This window comes from Coregonus lavaretus (assembly GCF_964263955.1).
Source record: "Coregonus lavaretus genome assembly, chromosome: 28".
NCBI lineage: Eukaryota > Metazoa > Chordata > Actinopteri > Salmoniformes > Salmonidae > Coregonus > Coregonus lavaretus.
In genome coordinates, this window is record NC_140015.1 from 6,416,043 (window position 1) to 6,431,304 (window position 15,262).

At 43.0% G+C, this 15,262-nt stretch overlaps 1 protein-coding gene across 1 annotated transcript in view; it reads right to left on the bottom strand.

Annotated features, from left to right (window-relative positions):
• Nucleotides 1-5,953: 5,953 nt before the first annotated feature.
• The window catches only part of crhr1 (corticotropin releasing hormone receptor 1), a gene marked incomplete at both ends in the record, with an annotated part of 168,132 nt that continues 158,823 nt past the window's right edge, over nucleotides 5,954-15,262 (bottom strand). Inside the window, one exon of the mRNA XM_084146333.1 lies at nucleotides 5,954-6,094. Coding sequence (XP_084002459.1) covers nucleotides 5,954-6,094 — 141 coding nt within the window. The remainder of the gene's footprint in view (nucleotides 6,095-15,262) is intronic.

A 15,262-nucleotide genomic window follows, 5' to 3' on the forward strand; every position in this document is an offset into this window, starting at 1 on the left:
TTGTCTATAGACATATCTGGCAACGGAGGGTTGGCTTTGTTTATGACTTTGCAAAATAATCACATCAGCTTGTGACAGGGCGCGTCAATTTGGATTTAGATGATTTGTCAGCATGCTGTTTATGTGTCAAATTGTTTGTTTATTTATGTGTTTAAATGTCACTTAGCACTTCAGGATGCATTTCAACTGAATACCCACTGGGCACAGAGGTCAGTTCAATGTCTAGTTTTAATTTTCATTTGGTTAATGTGAATTCAACGTGAAATCAACCAAAAATGTCACTCTGTCATTGGATTTAGGTTAAAAGTTGGGTGAAAAAAATACAGAAATACCTTAAGTTGATGACTTTTTGCAAATCCAATCCGTTTTCCACGTTGATTCAACATCATCACATTGAATTCTTTGGGTTGAAATGATATGGAAACAACATTGATTCAACCAGTTTTTGCCCAGTGGGTAGTAACACTGTTTCCATATTACAAAACCTTGTAAATACTGTATATAATTGTGTTCCAAATAAGCACAAAGGTCTGTATGAACAAATGCATGAATAACAACACTGTATGCCTTTCAAACCCTAAAGAAAAACATCAAAACAATGAACACAACCGACAATCCATTTTTCGGTCCCTGTTTGTGCACTATGGCGGGGGGCATGGCCGCGGGAAGATGTTTTGGGGTGGGGGTGCTGTCAACATTTTTGTTATGTGTCAATTTTAAAATGTCAATTTATCAGGGGGTGCTGTAGCACCCTCAGCACCCCCTACTTCCCGTGGCTATGCCCATTTTAAGTCAAATCCCAGCTAGTCCCAGTTGCCATCCATGCCTCTATCTATACCACAAAAGCCCTTTTCATTTCATTCCCAGTTCTTCCATTCGCTCGCTTGTTCATAGAGATGTTGCACATCAGGGAACAGTGTCAGGATACGGGCTTTGCTACTCTTCTCTCTTCCCTGAATTGTCCCCTGCTCTCAGCTGTCAGCCAAACTAGCTGTGACTTCCCTGCAGGTACAGCTAATTAGCAGACCACGCTGGTCTGTGTTGAGAGAGAGGGGTAGAGAAAGGTGTAGAGAGTGAGAGAGAGAGAGAGAGAAAGAGAGTGAGCAAGAGTGGCAGATGAGAAGTCCCTGTGGGTGAGGCCATTATAGCTCTCACAATCCTCTCACAGCTCTACCTACTGGGCAGAGCGATCTTAACAACACCATGTAACACATTGGTTTTAATTGGTTCCATCCTGTGCTGTATGGGGTAGTGTGTGGAAGCCAACTGGTTCTCTGAGCCCTGAGATTCAAGCTTCAAGCTCACAAGCTTTTTGGGAGGGTTCCCACGGTAGCCAATTGACAGAACTACACAAATAAAGGAACATTTGGGGAGATGATGATTGCGAATTATTTCAGCTTTTGGACTCATAATTACAATATTTTTTTCAGAGAAAGAGAGAGAGAGAGAGAGGTGAATACCACTGCAATACATTTGAGACTGGTCCTGTCTAGGTCCTGTCTAGACAACGTCTATCTGAATATGCATCAGCATCACTCGTTCCCCCTTTGTCAGAACAAACCACAAGAAGTTAGCATTCACTCAGTCATCTGCCAGACCTTGTGTTAATCTATTCCTAGTTACTTTGACTTACTAATGTGTGTTTAAAAAAGAAAGTTGTGCTATGTGCATGACAATATCTGATCAATGGTTTAATATTCTGGATTGAGTTGGAATGAGTTATTATAATTTAATTTTTCGCCCCAATTTCGTGATATCCAATTGGTAGTTACGGTCTAGTCCCATCGCTGCAACTCCCCTACGGACTCGGGAGAGGCGAAGGTCGAGAGCCATGCGTCCTCCGAAACACGACCCTGCCAAGCCGCACTGTTTCTTGACACACTGCTCGCTTAACCCGGAAGCCAGCCGCACCAATGTGTCGGAGGAAACATCGTCCAGCTGGCGACCGAAGTCAGCTTGCAGGCGCCCGGCCCGCACACAAGGAGTCGCTAGAGCGTGATGGGACAAGGAAATCCCGGCCGGCCAAACCCTCCCCTAACCTGGACGACGCTGGGCCAATTGTGGGCCGCCTCATGGGTCTCCCGGTCATGGAGGTTCAGGTTTTTTATTTCAGCAAAGTATTATCAGTACCCACTGAGCACAGATGTTAATTCAATGTCTATTCCACGTTGGTTCAATGTAATTTCGTTGAAATGATGAGGAAACAATGTTGATTCAACCAGTGTGTGCCCAGTGGGTACCTTCTATGACACAATAGAAATATAACATATTACCTTTGATGGCAAGAAAGAGTTTGAAGAACAAAAGGATTTAGTCTGAAGATTTAGTATAGATAAGTTATGCAAGTTGCAGAGATGAAGCAACCAAAACATCCACGTTCCTCTCAGACCTTAACATAGCTAGCCTAAAAAAATTAAAATAATAATGGGCATTTCTCCCAATCCGGCTTTCAACAATGCTATGCTAAAGTGGGCGTTATATTATTACAGTGCTGGTAATTTTGGAATTTGAAATAAACAGAAGTGCTTTTATAAAGGAGTGCTTATTCGGTTGAGAAGATTAACACCTTTTACAACCTTACGTAACAAGTTTCATACCATAGCCTATGATAAGCTCTCTCCATATGTGTTTGTATTTGTATTTGCTTGAGCCTCAAAAAACCTCAACCTTACCAGGCGTGAAATGCCTTATTGATGTTAAACTGCCGCTCTTCCTTCATCCCCCCTCCAGGTCTGAATATCTCTAAGCCACCGTTACGTTTGAGTCCCAGGAAAAGGCTAAGATGAAAGGGAGGAGAAGAAGAAGGCATCGCAGTTTGAGGAGAGTTATGCTAAATACTCACTTCCTGAAAGAACTGGGCAACACAAACACAACTGTTTTGTCCTCTTGGAAGATTTGACAGTGCGTACCAATTTTCACAGTTCATTCACATTAGTAACAGTGTTGGATAATGTCACATCACTTTTTCCGCTTGCACAATGCCTTGGTTGTTGTTGTAGGGATAATGGGGAAGGCATCCATCTTCAATGGAGGCCAAAGATTTCACATCGGAACATGGTTTCTATGAAAAACAAAAAGAAAGAAAGGGAGAATGTTTCCTAGAGACAGTAGTCTGGACAGACCTGAAATGAATGTTCCATGGCGGTCATTCGCTTTGCGATGCAGCGCCAGCAAGCATAGCCAGCTCAAAGTTGAAAAATTGCTCCACAGAAATTAAAAACATGCAAAGGAACAAGAATCAAATTGTTTGTGTCAATGATCTTGGACAGGTCAGTTAGTCCAACATGGATCATGTATTTGACACGATACAAGCACGTGCCCCAGTACCATTTTCTTCCCACTCTCAAAGTCTTCTTATGGATTCCAACTCCATCTATATGGACTCCAACTCCATCCATATGGACTCCAACTCCATCCATATGGACTCCAACTTCTGGATTTTGCAGAATAAAAAACAATAAGAGAACACTAGACTTACTGACGAACAGGGGGGGAAAAATACAGTGGGGAGAACAAGTATTTGATACACTGCCGATTTTGCAGGTTTTCCTACTTACAAAGCATGTAGAGGTCTGTAATTTTTATCATATGTACACTTCAACTGTGAGAGACGGAATCTAAAACAAAAATCCAGAAAATCACATTGTATGATTTTTAAGTAATTCATTTGCATTTTATTGCATGACATAAGTATTTGATCACCTACCAACCAGTAAGAATTCCGGCTCTCATAGACCTGTTAGTTTTTCTTTAAGAAGCCCTCCTGTTCTCCACTCATTACCTGTATTAACTGCACCTGTTTGAACACGTTACCTGTATAAAAGACACCTGTCCACACACTCAATCAAACAGACTCCAACCTCTCCACAATGGCTAAGACCAGAGAGCTGTGTAAGGACATCAGGGATAAAATTGTAGACCTGCACAAGGCTGGGATGGGCTACAGGACAATAGGCAAGCAGCTTGGTGAGAAGGCAACAACTGTTGGCGCAGTTATTAGAAAATGGAAGAAGTTCAAGATGACAGTTAATCACCCTCGGTCTGGGGCTCCATGCAAAATCTCACCGTGTGGGGCATCATTGATCATGAGGAAGGTGAGGGATCAGCCCAGAACTACACGGCAGGACCTGGTCAATGACCTGAAGAGAGCTGGGACCACAGTCTCAAAGAAAACCATTAGTAACACACTACGCCGTCATGGATTAAAATCCTGCAGCGCAGGCAAGGTCCCCCTGCTCAAGCCAGCGCATGTCCAGGCCCGTCTGAAGTTTGCCAATGACCATCTGGATGATCCAGAGGAGGAATGGGAGAAGGTCATGTGGTTCGATGAGACAAAAATAGAGCTTTTTGGTCTAAACTCCACTCGCCGTGTTTGGAGGAAGAAGGATGAGTACAACCACAAGAACACCATCCCAACCGTGAAGCATGAAGGTGGAAACATCATTCTTTGGGGATGCTTTTCTGCAAAGGGGACAGGACGACTGCACCGTATTGAGGGGTGGATGGATGGGGCCATGTATCGCGAGATCTTGGCCAACAACCTCCTTCCCTCAGTAAGAGCATTGAAGATGGGTCGTGGCTGGGTCTTCCAGCATGACAACAACCCGAAACACAGCCAGGGCAACTAAGGATTGGCTCCGTAAGAAGCATCTCAAGGTCCTGGAGTGGCCTAGCCAGTCTCCAGACCTGAACCCAATAGAACATCTTTGGAGGGAGCTGAAAGTCCGTATTGCCCAGAGACAGCCCCGAAACCTGAAGGATCTGGAGAAGGTCTGTAGGGAGGAGTGGGCCAAAATCCCTGCTGCAGTGTGTGCAAACCTGGTCAAGACCTACAGGAAACGTATGATCTCTGTTTTTGCAAACAAAGGTTTCTGTACCAAATATTAAGTTCTGCTTTTCTGATGTATCAAATACTTATGTCATGCAATAAAATGCAAATTAATTACTTAAAAATCATACAATGTGATTTTCTGGATTTTTGTTTTAGATTCCGTCTCTCACAGTTGAAGTGTACCTATGATAAAAATGACAGACCTATACATGCTTTGTAAGTAGGAAAACCTGCAACATCGGCAGTGTATCAAGCACTTGCCTATTGTCCTGTAGCCCATCCCAGCCTTGTGCAGGTCTACAATTTTATCCCTGATGTCCTTACACAGCTCTCTGGTCTTGGCCATTGTGGAGAGGTTGGAGTCTGTTTGATTGAGTGTGTGGACAGGTGTCTTTTATACAGGTAACGAGTTCAAACAGGTGCAGTTAATACAGGTAATGAGTGGAGAACAGGAGGGCTTCTTAAAGAAAAACTAACAGGTCTGTGAGAGCCGGAATTCTCACTGGTTGGTAGGTGATCAAATACTTATGTCATGCAATAAAATGCAAATTAATTACTTAAAAAATCATACAATGTGATTTTCTGGATTTTTGTTTTAGATTCCGTCTCTCACAGTTGAAGTGTACCTATGATAAAAATTACAGACCTATACATGCTTTGTAAGTAGGAAAACCTGCAACATCGGCAGTGTATCAAATACTTGTTCTCCCCACTGTATGTATTTGACATCAAAAGTCACCTCTCAACTGAATCTGCCAATGCCACAAGGATTGTAACAATTCCCTGTGCTACCTTTTGGCAAAAAGTCAGCTCCTGACATTTCTCTGTTTGGCCATTGTCATCCTGACCCTCTGTAGCTTTCAGAGGAATGCACTGAGTGAACGTACCTCAATGTATCAGCAGGCGAGAGACTACAGAGGTCACTGCTCCCTGGGAGGGGGTATGTGAGGTCTGTGTTTACAGACCAAGTGTACCCTGCGTGAAGCATCACGGTAGCTGTTTCCCTCGGTTGGTTTGGAGAGAAGAGGGGAAAGAGGTGCTCTGTGGGGGACCTGTTGGAGGGGTGTTTGCCAGTGAGAGGTGAGACGGGGGCGTTCAGTCAGAGCAGTGTGTTGTTGGTCCTCACACGGCAGAGGACTGCTTGATGCTGTGGAAGCTGACCCGTGTGGGCGACGTGGGGATGGACATGGCACGCGCCACCCGAGCCCTGATTGAATGTTTGTCCTGCCAGCGGTGCCATCTCTTCCTCACCGCAGAACGCACCTGAGAGGATAGCAGAGAGAGTGAGACAGAGGGAGAAAAAGAGAGAAAATAATTGTGTAATTTTTGACTAAAATAACATACATTAAAAAAAATTCTGCACAGAAACTATATAAATCTGCAATGTCTGTTTGATTTAATACCACTTATAGTTAACTGGCAGGTTAAGTGAGTTTTCACCTAATTAAAATATTATCCCATTTATGCTATTTCCAAATTGTGGTGACCAAGGAGAAGAGGAGGACAGTGTTCGGACAATGCCATGGGGTTAAAAATAAGAGGGAAGTAGAAGCTTTTAAGGCACTGAGCTTCTGCCACACCATGAGGACCACCCTGTATTTTCTATTGGCTGAGAGAAATTTATGATAAAAAGATTGTGGGGGCTGTTTTGTTAGACTTCAGTGCGGCTTTTGACATTATCGATCATAGTCTGCTGCTGGAAAAAACGTATGTGTTATGGCTTTACACCCCCTGCTATAATGTGGATAAAGAGTTACTTGGCTAACAGAACACAGAGGGTGTTCTTTAATGGAAGCCTCTCAAACTTAATCCAGGTAGAATCAGGAATTCCCCAGGGCAGCTGTTTAGGCCCCTTACTTTTTTCCATCTTTACTAACGACATGCCTTTGAGTAAAGCCAGTGTGTCTATGTATGCGGATGACTCAACACTATACACGTCAGCTGCTACAGCAACTGAAATAACCGCAACACTTAACAAAGAGTTGCAGTTAGTTTCGGAATGGGTGGCAAGGAATAAGTTAGTCCTAAATATTTCCAAAACAAAGAGCATTGTATTTGGGTCAAATCATTCACTAAACCCTAAACCTCAACTACATCTCGTGATGAATAATGTGGGGGTTGAGCAAGTTGAGGTGACCAAACTGCTTGGAGTAACCCTGGATTGTAAACTGTCATGGTCAAAGCATATTGATACAACAGTAGCTAAGATGGGGAGAAGTATGTCCATAATTAAGCGCTGCTCTGCCTTCTTAACAACACTATCAACAAGGCAGGTCCTACAGGCCCTAGTTTTGTCGCACCTAGACTACTGTTCAGTAGTGTGGTCAGGTGCCACAAGGAGGGACTTGGGAAAATTGCAGTTGGCTCAGAACAGGGCAGCACAGCTGGCCCTTAAAAGTACACGGAGAGCTAACATTAATGACATGCATGTTAGTCTCTCCTGGCTTAGAGTGGAAGAGAGATTGACTTCATCACTGCTTGTTTTTTTAAGAGGTGTTGACAAGCTGAATGTACCGAGCTGTCTGTTTGGAATGCTGGCACAGAGCTCGGACACCCATGCATACCCCACGAGACATGCCACCAGAGGTCTCTTCACAGTCCCCAAGTCCAGAACAGACTACGGGAAACGCACAGTACTACATAGAGCCATGACTACATGGAACTCTATTCCACATCATGTAACTCAGTCAAGCAGTAAAATCAGATTTAAAAAACAGATAAAGCTACACTTTACGAACAGCGCGGACTGTGAAGAGACACACACAGGCACACACACAGCATTCGCAAACATGCTAACAAACGCACTCTACACACACACATTTTAATATAGTTATTTTGCTGTACTTTTGATTCTATATTGTAAATCTGTTATGGTAGAGTAGTGTGTAATATTGTGTTGTGTTATGTATTGTTTTATTGTATGTAAATTGTATTTGGACCCCAGGAAGAGTAGCTGCTGCCTTGGCAGCTGCTAATGGGGATCCGTAATAAATAAAATACAAAAATACTGTATTCTATACTATTCTACTGTATCTTAGTCTATGCCGCTCTGACATTGCTCGTTCATATATCTATTTATATATTCTTAATTCCATTGCTTTACTTAGATTTGTGTGTATTGGGTATATGTTGTGAAATTGTTAGATATTACTTGTTAGATATTACTGCACTGTCGGAGTTAGAAACACAAGCATTTCACTACACCCGTAATAACATCTGCTAAACACGTGTCTGTGACCAATACATTTGATTTGATTTGATGCTTTTTATAGCGGAGTTTATAAATTGCCTGATACATGATGCATTATGAGAGCTACTTTCCTTATTTGCTTTTGGATCTTATTAACCTCATTAGAAGGCCAAACTTTGACTGGATTTATCAAAGGATAAGCGTACAGGAGCCTTACTCACTAATATGTTTGTTTTTCTAAGGAGAAGCAGCACTATGTTCTTTGGCTCCCTGGTTTAAGTATGCTGAAAAGATCAAAATCCAAGTTCTTGTTGTTCCCGAAACTGTGTGCTCCATAGAGCTTCTACATCTTGAATAGCACTCTCTTTCTTCAGCAGGAAAGTGTTTATGTATTTGACAGTTAACGCTCATAGGCATAATATTTGTATCCATGATTTTACCAAAACACAGGCATTACGTAAGACGTCTATCACATTCTCACAGTCCGCCTGTAGATGACAGTATATTTAATTCAAGCCGACCTGTTTGTTTTTTCACCCGCTTCTAAAGAACTAGAGCAACAAGCAGCTCTATCTTTTCAATTTGTCTTATCGTGTGAAACCCTGCAGGGTCCTTCAGTACACTTCACACAGTTGGCTGTGGAATTGAAGGAAATATGTCACAGAGGATGAGGACTGTATACAGTAGGGGTTTGAACGCATTAAAAACACATTTGTCAGATAAAAAATGTAAAGACAGGCCTGCTGGATTTTCTTTTGTCTGTGAAATAGAATATGCGACAGTTGCAGTAGAAACGCTTTTATCAGCAAATATTGACATGTTAACCATCATTTTGAAGTAAATTTGCAATCACGCGATGCTATATTGTGTGGTCCTCACACTGTGACTTGGCAAAGCATGCACAGTTTATTAGCTACAGATTAAATTAATGATGATGAACTTCACAGGGTGGTGAAAGTGCATGGTGATGCGCTTGATGCTCCTTTCCAATAACTATCGATGGTCTTAATTTGTATGGTGGTGACATGATTGGCATAACCTCCTAATCTACCCTCCGCACTGTATCTACGAGCTGTTGGCTAGAGCTACGTGCCAAGACGAGAGTGGGCACATTTGCTGTTTATCGCAGACTTTTTGTGCCAAAACTAGGATGGAAACACGTAGAACTTTTGATGTTTTATTCGGTAAATGAAAAGTTATACGACTAAGTGCTTTTTATGTGCACTACGTCAGATTGATGGAAACACAGCTCTGTTTGGATGTGGATTCTAGAATGTCTGCTTGAAAATCTGTCACAAATTGGAAGGAAACCTAGCTTGTGATGCAAAATGGATCCATTTAAAAGAAATGCCAGCCAAGGCGGAGATTGTGGCATTAGTGAACGCATGCATGTGTGAGTGAGTGAATGTGTGTGTGTGTGTGTGTGCTCCAATGCTAGTGCCTATAAACCTCCACTGAGTGTTTTTGTCTATTACTGTTTTCAGTAAGGCGGTAATATGTGTGAAAAGGTGTAGAATTGATGCGTGAATATAAAATAAATAAATGAAAGTTCAGAAGAAAATCAGCAGAACCACAGAAACAAACTGAGATGTGGTCCTCTGTAGCTCAGCTGGTAGAGCACGGCGCTTGTAACGCCAAGGTAGTTTCCATCTCTGGCGCCTGGCACCTACTACCATACCCCTTTCAAAGGCACTTAAATATTTTGTCTTGCACATTCACCCTCTGAATGGCACACATACGCAATCCATGTCTCAATGTTTAAAATCCTTCTTTAACCTGTCTCCTCCCCTTCATCTACACTGAATGAAGTGGATTTAACAAGTGACATCAGTAAGGGATCATAGCTTTCACCTGGATTAATTCACCTGGTCACTCTATGTCATGGAAAGAGCAGGTGTTCATAATGTTTTGTACACTCAGTGTATGTGATAACCTACAGTATTTTATTGGGAGAAAACGATTCATGATGTGTTAGTCCAGCCTTTCTTAAAGTATGTATCACTACCCACTTGACCTGTTAATGGTGGGTCGCGACGTGTCAGAGTAAATAAATGTTTTATGAATTACTGGAAGTGATTTGGCTAAGTGCAACTGCACTCTCTGTTCACTCCGCGACCCACACGCTGCAGTACTGTCGTACAGCAGCAGATGATGCGCTCTCAGCCACTTGCCGTGTTCAAAACAACTGGAAACTCCGGAAAATACGAGGTCAAATCATGACGTCAGTGATCTTCAGGTCGGAAAGTTGGAGCTCTAGAAAGAGGTCGAGTTCCCAGTTTTTTCCGAGTTCCCAGTTGTTTTGAACGCACTGAAGTCGGAAGTCGGAGATTTCCAATTTCCCAGTTCCGTGTTCCAGGTTGTTTTGAACGGGGCAACTGACTTGTCATTCCCACTTGCCGTCACTCACCGCTGTCATCGAATGTACTCAAGCTAGCCACAAGTTCTGACTGAGGTCAATTGTCATGAAACGCAAACACAGCGATTAGTTTCTCTCTCTTGGTTTAATACAAACTTTGAGAAATAATGAGGAGCGCCCACGATGTGTTTTGTGCTTTGTAATGAGTCTCTCAAAACGGAACAAATTAAAACGACACGTCCTGACCAAACATCCACAGCATCACAGTAAACCCAGGGAGTTCTTACAGAACAGGGCAGAATGATTCAGGAAACAATGCTTCGACAGTGGAAGAGTAAGTCAGCTAGCAAGACATTGTTGTCATTTTATAACAGGTGATGATTAGCAGAAATAAGGGAGCACTATCTCATAGTTTCTCTTTCAAACAATCCCCTTGTACACAGATAGCTAATAGCTAGCTAGCTAACATTAGCCTAAGCTAGCTAGCTAGCTACTGATAGTGCAACCCTAAGTAACAGTACATATGAAGATGAAACAAGTATAGAGACAAAGTGAAGTCGCAATTCAACGGCTCAGACACAAGACGTATGTGGCAGGGTCTACAGACAATCACGGCATCCCTAGCCGCGTCCTCACAGCATGCGCAGACCAGCTGGCTGGTGTGTTTATGGACATATTCAATCTCTCCCTTTCCCAGTCTGCTGTTCCCACATACTTCAAGATGGCCACCATTGTTCCTGTACCCAAGACAGCAAAGGTAACTGAACTAAATGACTATCGCCCTGTAGCACTCACCTCTGTCATCATGAAGTGCATTGAGAGACTAGTCAAGGATCATATCACCTCTACCTTACCTGTCACCCTAGACCCACTTCAATTTGCTTACCGCCCCAATAGATCCACAGACGATGCAATCGCCATCACACTGCCCTATCCCATCTGGACAAGAGGAATACCTATGTAAGAATGCTGTTCATTAACTGTAGCTCAGCATTCAACACCATAGTACCCTCCAAGCTCATCATTATGCTCAAGGCCCTGGGTCTGAACCCCGCCCTGTGCAACTAGGTCCTGGACTTCCTGACGGGCCGCCCTCAGGTGGTGAAGGTAGGAAACAACATCTCCACTTCGCTGATCCTCAACACTGGGGCCCCACAAGGGTGCGTGCTCAGCCCCCTCCTGTACTTCTTGTTCACCCATGACTGCGTGGCCAAGCACGCCTCTAACTCAATCATCAAGTTTGCAGACGACACAACAGTAGTAGGCTTGATTACCAACAATGACGAGACCGCCTACAGGGAGGAGGTGAGGGCTCTGGGAGTGTGGTGCCAGGAAAATAACCTCTCACTCAACGTCAACAAAACAAAGGAGATGATCGTGGACTTCAGGAAACAGCAGAGGGTGCACCCCCCTATCCACATCGACGGTACCACAGTGGAGAAGGTGGAAAGCTTCAAGTTCCTTGGCGTACACATCACCGACAAACTGAAATGCTCCACCCACACAGACAGTGTGGTGAAGAATGCGCAACAGAGCCTCTTCAACCTCAGGAGGCTGAAGAAATTCGGCTTGGCATCTAAAACCCTCACAAACTTCTACAGATGCACAATTGAGAGCATCCTGTCGGGCTGTATCACCACCTGGTACAGCAACTGCACCGCCCGCAACCGCAGGGCTCTCCAGAGGGTGGTGCGGTCTGCCAAACACATTATTGGGGGTAAACTACCCGCCCTCCAAGACACATACAGCACCCGATGTCACAGGAAGGCCAAAAAGATCATCAAGGACATCAACCACCTTAGCCACTGCCTGTTCATCCCGCTATCATCCAGAAGGCGAGGTCAGTACATGTGCATCAAAGCTGGGACCGAGAGAATGAAAAACAGCTTCTATCTCAAGGCCATCAGACTGTTAAATAGCCATCACTAGCACATTAGAGGCTGCTGCTGCCTATTGAAATCACTGGCCACTTTAAGAAATGGAACACTAGTCACTTTAATAATGTTTACAGTCACTTTAATAATGTTTACATATCTTGCACTACTGATCTCATATGTATATACTGCATATATTCTACTCTATCTTAGTCCATGCCACTCTGTACATTGCTTGTCCATATATGTATATTTTTCTTAAATTCCATTCCTTACTAGTTTTGTGTGTATTGGGTATATGTTGTGAAATTGTTAGATTTTACTTGTTAGATATTACTGCACTGTCGGAACTAGAAGCACAAGCATTTTGCTACATCCGCTATAACATCTGCTAAACACGTGTATGTGACAAATATAATTTGATTTGATTTGATTTGACCAGGCCTACTGTAGAAATGATTGTTGAAAACAAGTCTAGGTTGGAACTGTTGCTATTAAAATACAAGTCATATTTTTATTCTGAACTGGAATAAACTGATTGAAGCAAGATGCTTTTTGAGGCAAATTACACTCACACAGTTCTGGGTTGCTCATCTACAGCAGGAAGCGGTCTCCTGCCTGGCTGAGAAAGCAGTAGATGTTCTGATCCAGTTTGGCACCACATACCTATGTGAGTCAGGATTCTCAACTCTGCCGTACTTAAAAAACAAGTACAGTGAGGGAAAAACGTATTTGATCCCCTGCTGATTTTGTACGTTTGCCCACTGACAAAGAAATTATCAGTCTATAATTTTAATGGTAGGTTTATTTGAACAGTGAGAGACAGAATAACAACAAAAAAATCCAGAAAAACGCATGTCAAAAATTTTATACATTGATTTGCATTTTAATGAGGGAAATAAGTATTTGACCCCTCTGCAAAACATGACTTAGTACTTGGTGGCAAAACCCTTGTTGGCAATCACAGAGGTCAGACGTTTCTTGTAGTTGGCCACCAGGTTTGCACACATCTCAGGAGGGATTTTGTCCCACTCCTCTTTGCAGATCTTCTTCAAGTCATTAAGGTTTCGAGGCTGACATTTGGCAACTCGAACCTTCAGCTCCCTCCACAGATTTTCTATGCGATTAAGGTCTGGAGACTGGCTAGGCCACTCCAGGACCTGAATGTGCTTCTTCTTGAGCCACTCCTTTGGTGCCTTGGCCGTGTGTTTTGGGTCATTGTCATGCTGGAATACCCATCCACGACCCATTTTCAATGCCCTGGCTGAGGGAAGGAGGTTCTCACCTAAGATTTGACGGTACATGGCCCCGTCCATCGTCCCTTTGATGCGGTGAAGTTGTCCTGTCCCCTTAGCAGAAAAACACCCCCAAAGCATAATGTTTCCACCTCCATGTTTGACGGTGGGGATGGTGTTCTTGGGGTCATAGGCAGCATTCCTCCTCCTCCAAACATGGCGAGTTGAGTTGATGCCAAAGAGCTCGATTTTGGTCTCATCTGACCACAACACTTTCACAAAGTTCTCCTCTGAATCATTCAGATGTTCATTGGCAAACTTCAGATGGCCCTGTTTATGTGCTTTCTTGAGCAGGGGGACCTTGCGGGCGCTGCAGGATTTCAGTCCTTCACGGCGTAGTGTGTTACCAATTGTTTTATTGGTGACTATGGTCCCAGTTGCCTTGAGATCATTGACAAGTTCCTCCCGTGTTGTTCTGATTCCTCACCGTTCTCATGATCATTGCAACTCCACGAGGTGAGATCTTGCATGGAGCCCCAGTCCCAGGGAGATTAACAGTTATTTTGTGTTTCTTCCATTTGCGAATAATCGCACCAACTGTTGTCACCTTCTCACCAAGCTGCTTGGCGATGGTCTTGTAGCCCATTCCAGCCTTGTGTAGGTCTACAATCTTGTCCCTGACATCCTTGGAGAGCTCTTTGGTCTTGGCAATGGTGGAGAGTTTGGAATCTGATTGATTGATTGCTTCTGTGGACAGGTGTCTTTTATACAGGTAACAATCTGAGATTAGTAGCACTCCCTTTAAAAGTGTGCTCCTAATCTCAGCTCGTTACCTGTATAAAAGACACCTGGGAGCCAGAAATCTTTCTGATTGAGAGGGGGTCAAATACTTATTTCCCTCATTAAAATGCAAATCAATTTATAACATTTTTGACATGCGTTTTTCTGGATTTTTTTGTTGTTATTCTGTCTCTCACTGTTCAAATAAACCTACCATTAAAATTATAGACTGATAACTTCTTTGTCAGTGGGAGAACGTACAAAATCAGCAGGGGATCAAATACTTTTTTCCCCTCACTGTACAGAAACAGACTCAATGCTGAGCATGACCTCAGGGATGCACTGTTAAAAACTGAGCCCAGAATAGACCTGCTTGTTGAAAACTTCAACCAGTCACACACCTCTCATTAGGACTGTGTGCATGTGTGTTTTTTTCTGGTCTACACCTGTCTGAATCCTCAAAAAGCATCTTGCTTCAATCAGTTTATTCCAGTTCAGAATGAAAATGATTTATTGTATTTTAACAGCAACAGTTCCAACCTGGAAAGATATGTAAGAGTGTTTTTTAATGGGGAAACTATAATAGCTATTTATATGGGTATTTCATAGTTTTTTGTCTATATTGCATTTGTTTTAGTCTGGCATAAGGGCAATGAATTGTACCGATAGTTGCATGTTTTCATAAACTTGGGTCCCAGGAAAACACAGAATTTCTCATTTGGGTCCCAGCCTGAAAAAGTTTAAGAACCCCCTGTGTTAGTCTAATATTAGAATGCGGCTTCGATGTACTGTTTTGCACTACTCTATAATTATTCACAGGTTATTGTAGATAAATGTCAGATCTATTCAAATATGAGTTTCACATTTATTCCCAGAAGGTTGGAGGTGATTACCGTAGTATAGGCTGGGAGTTTACCCTGCTCTTTTTCTTGTGTGTGGGTGGGTGTGAAAATTAAACTGGCCTATTGTCCTGACAGGTTTGACAATCTTCCACAC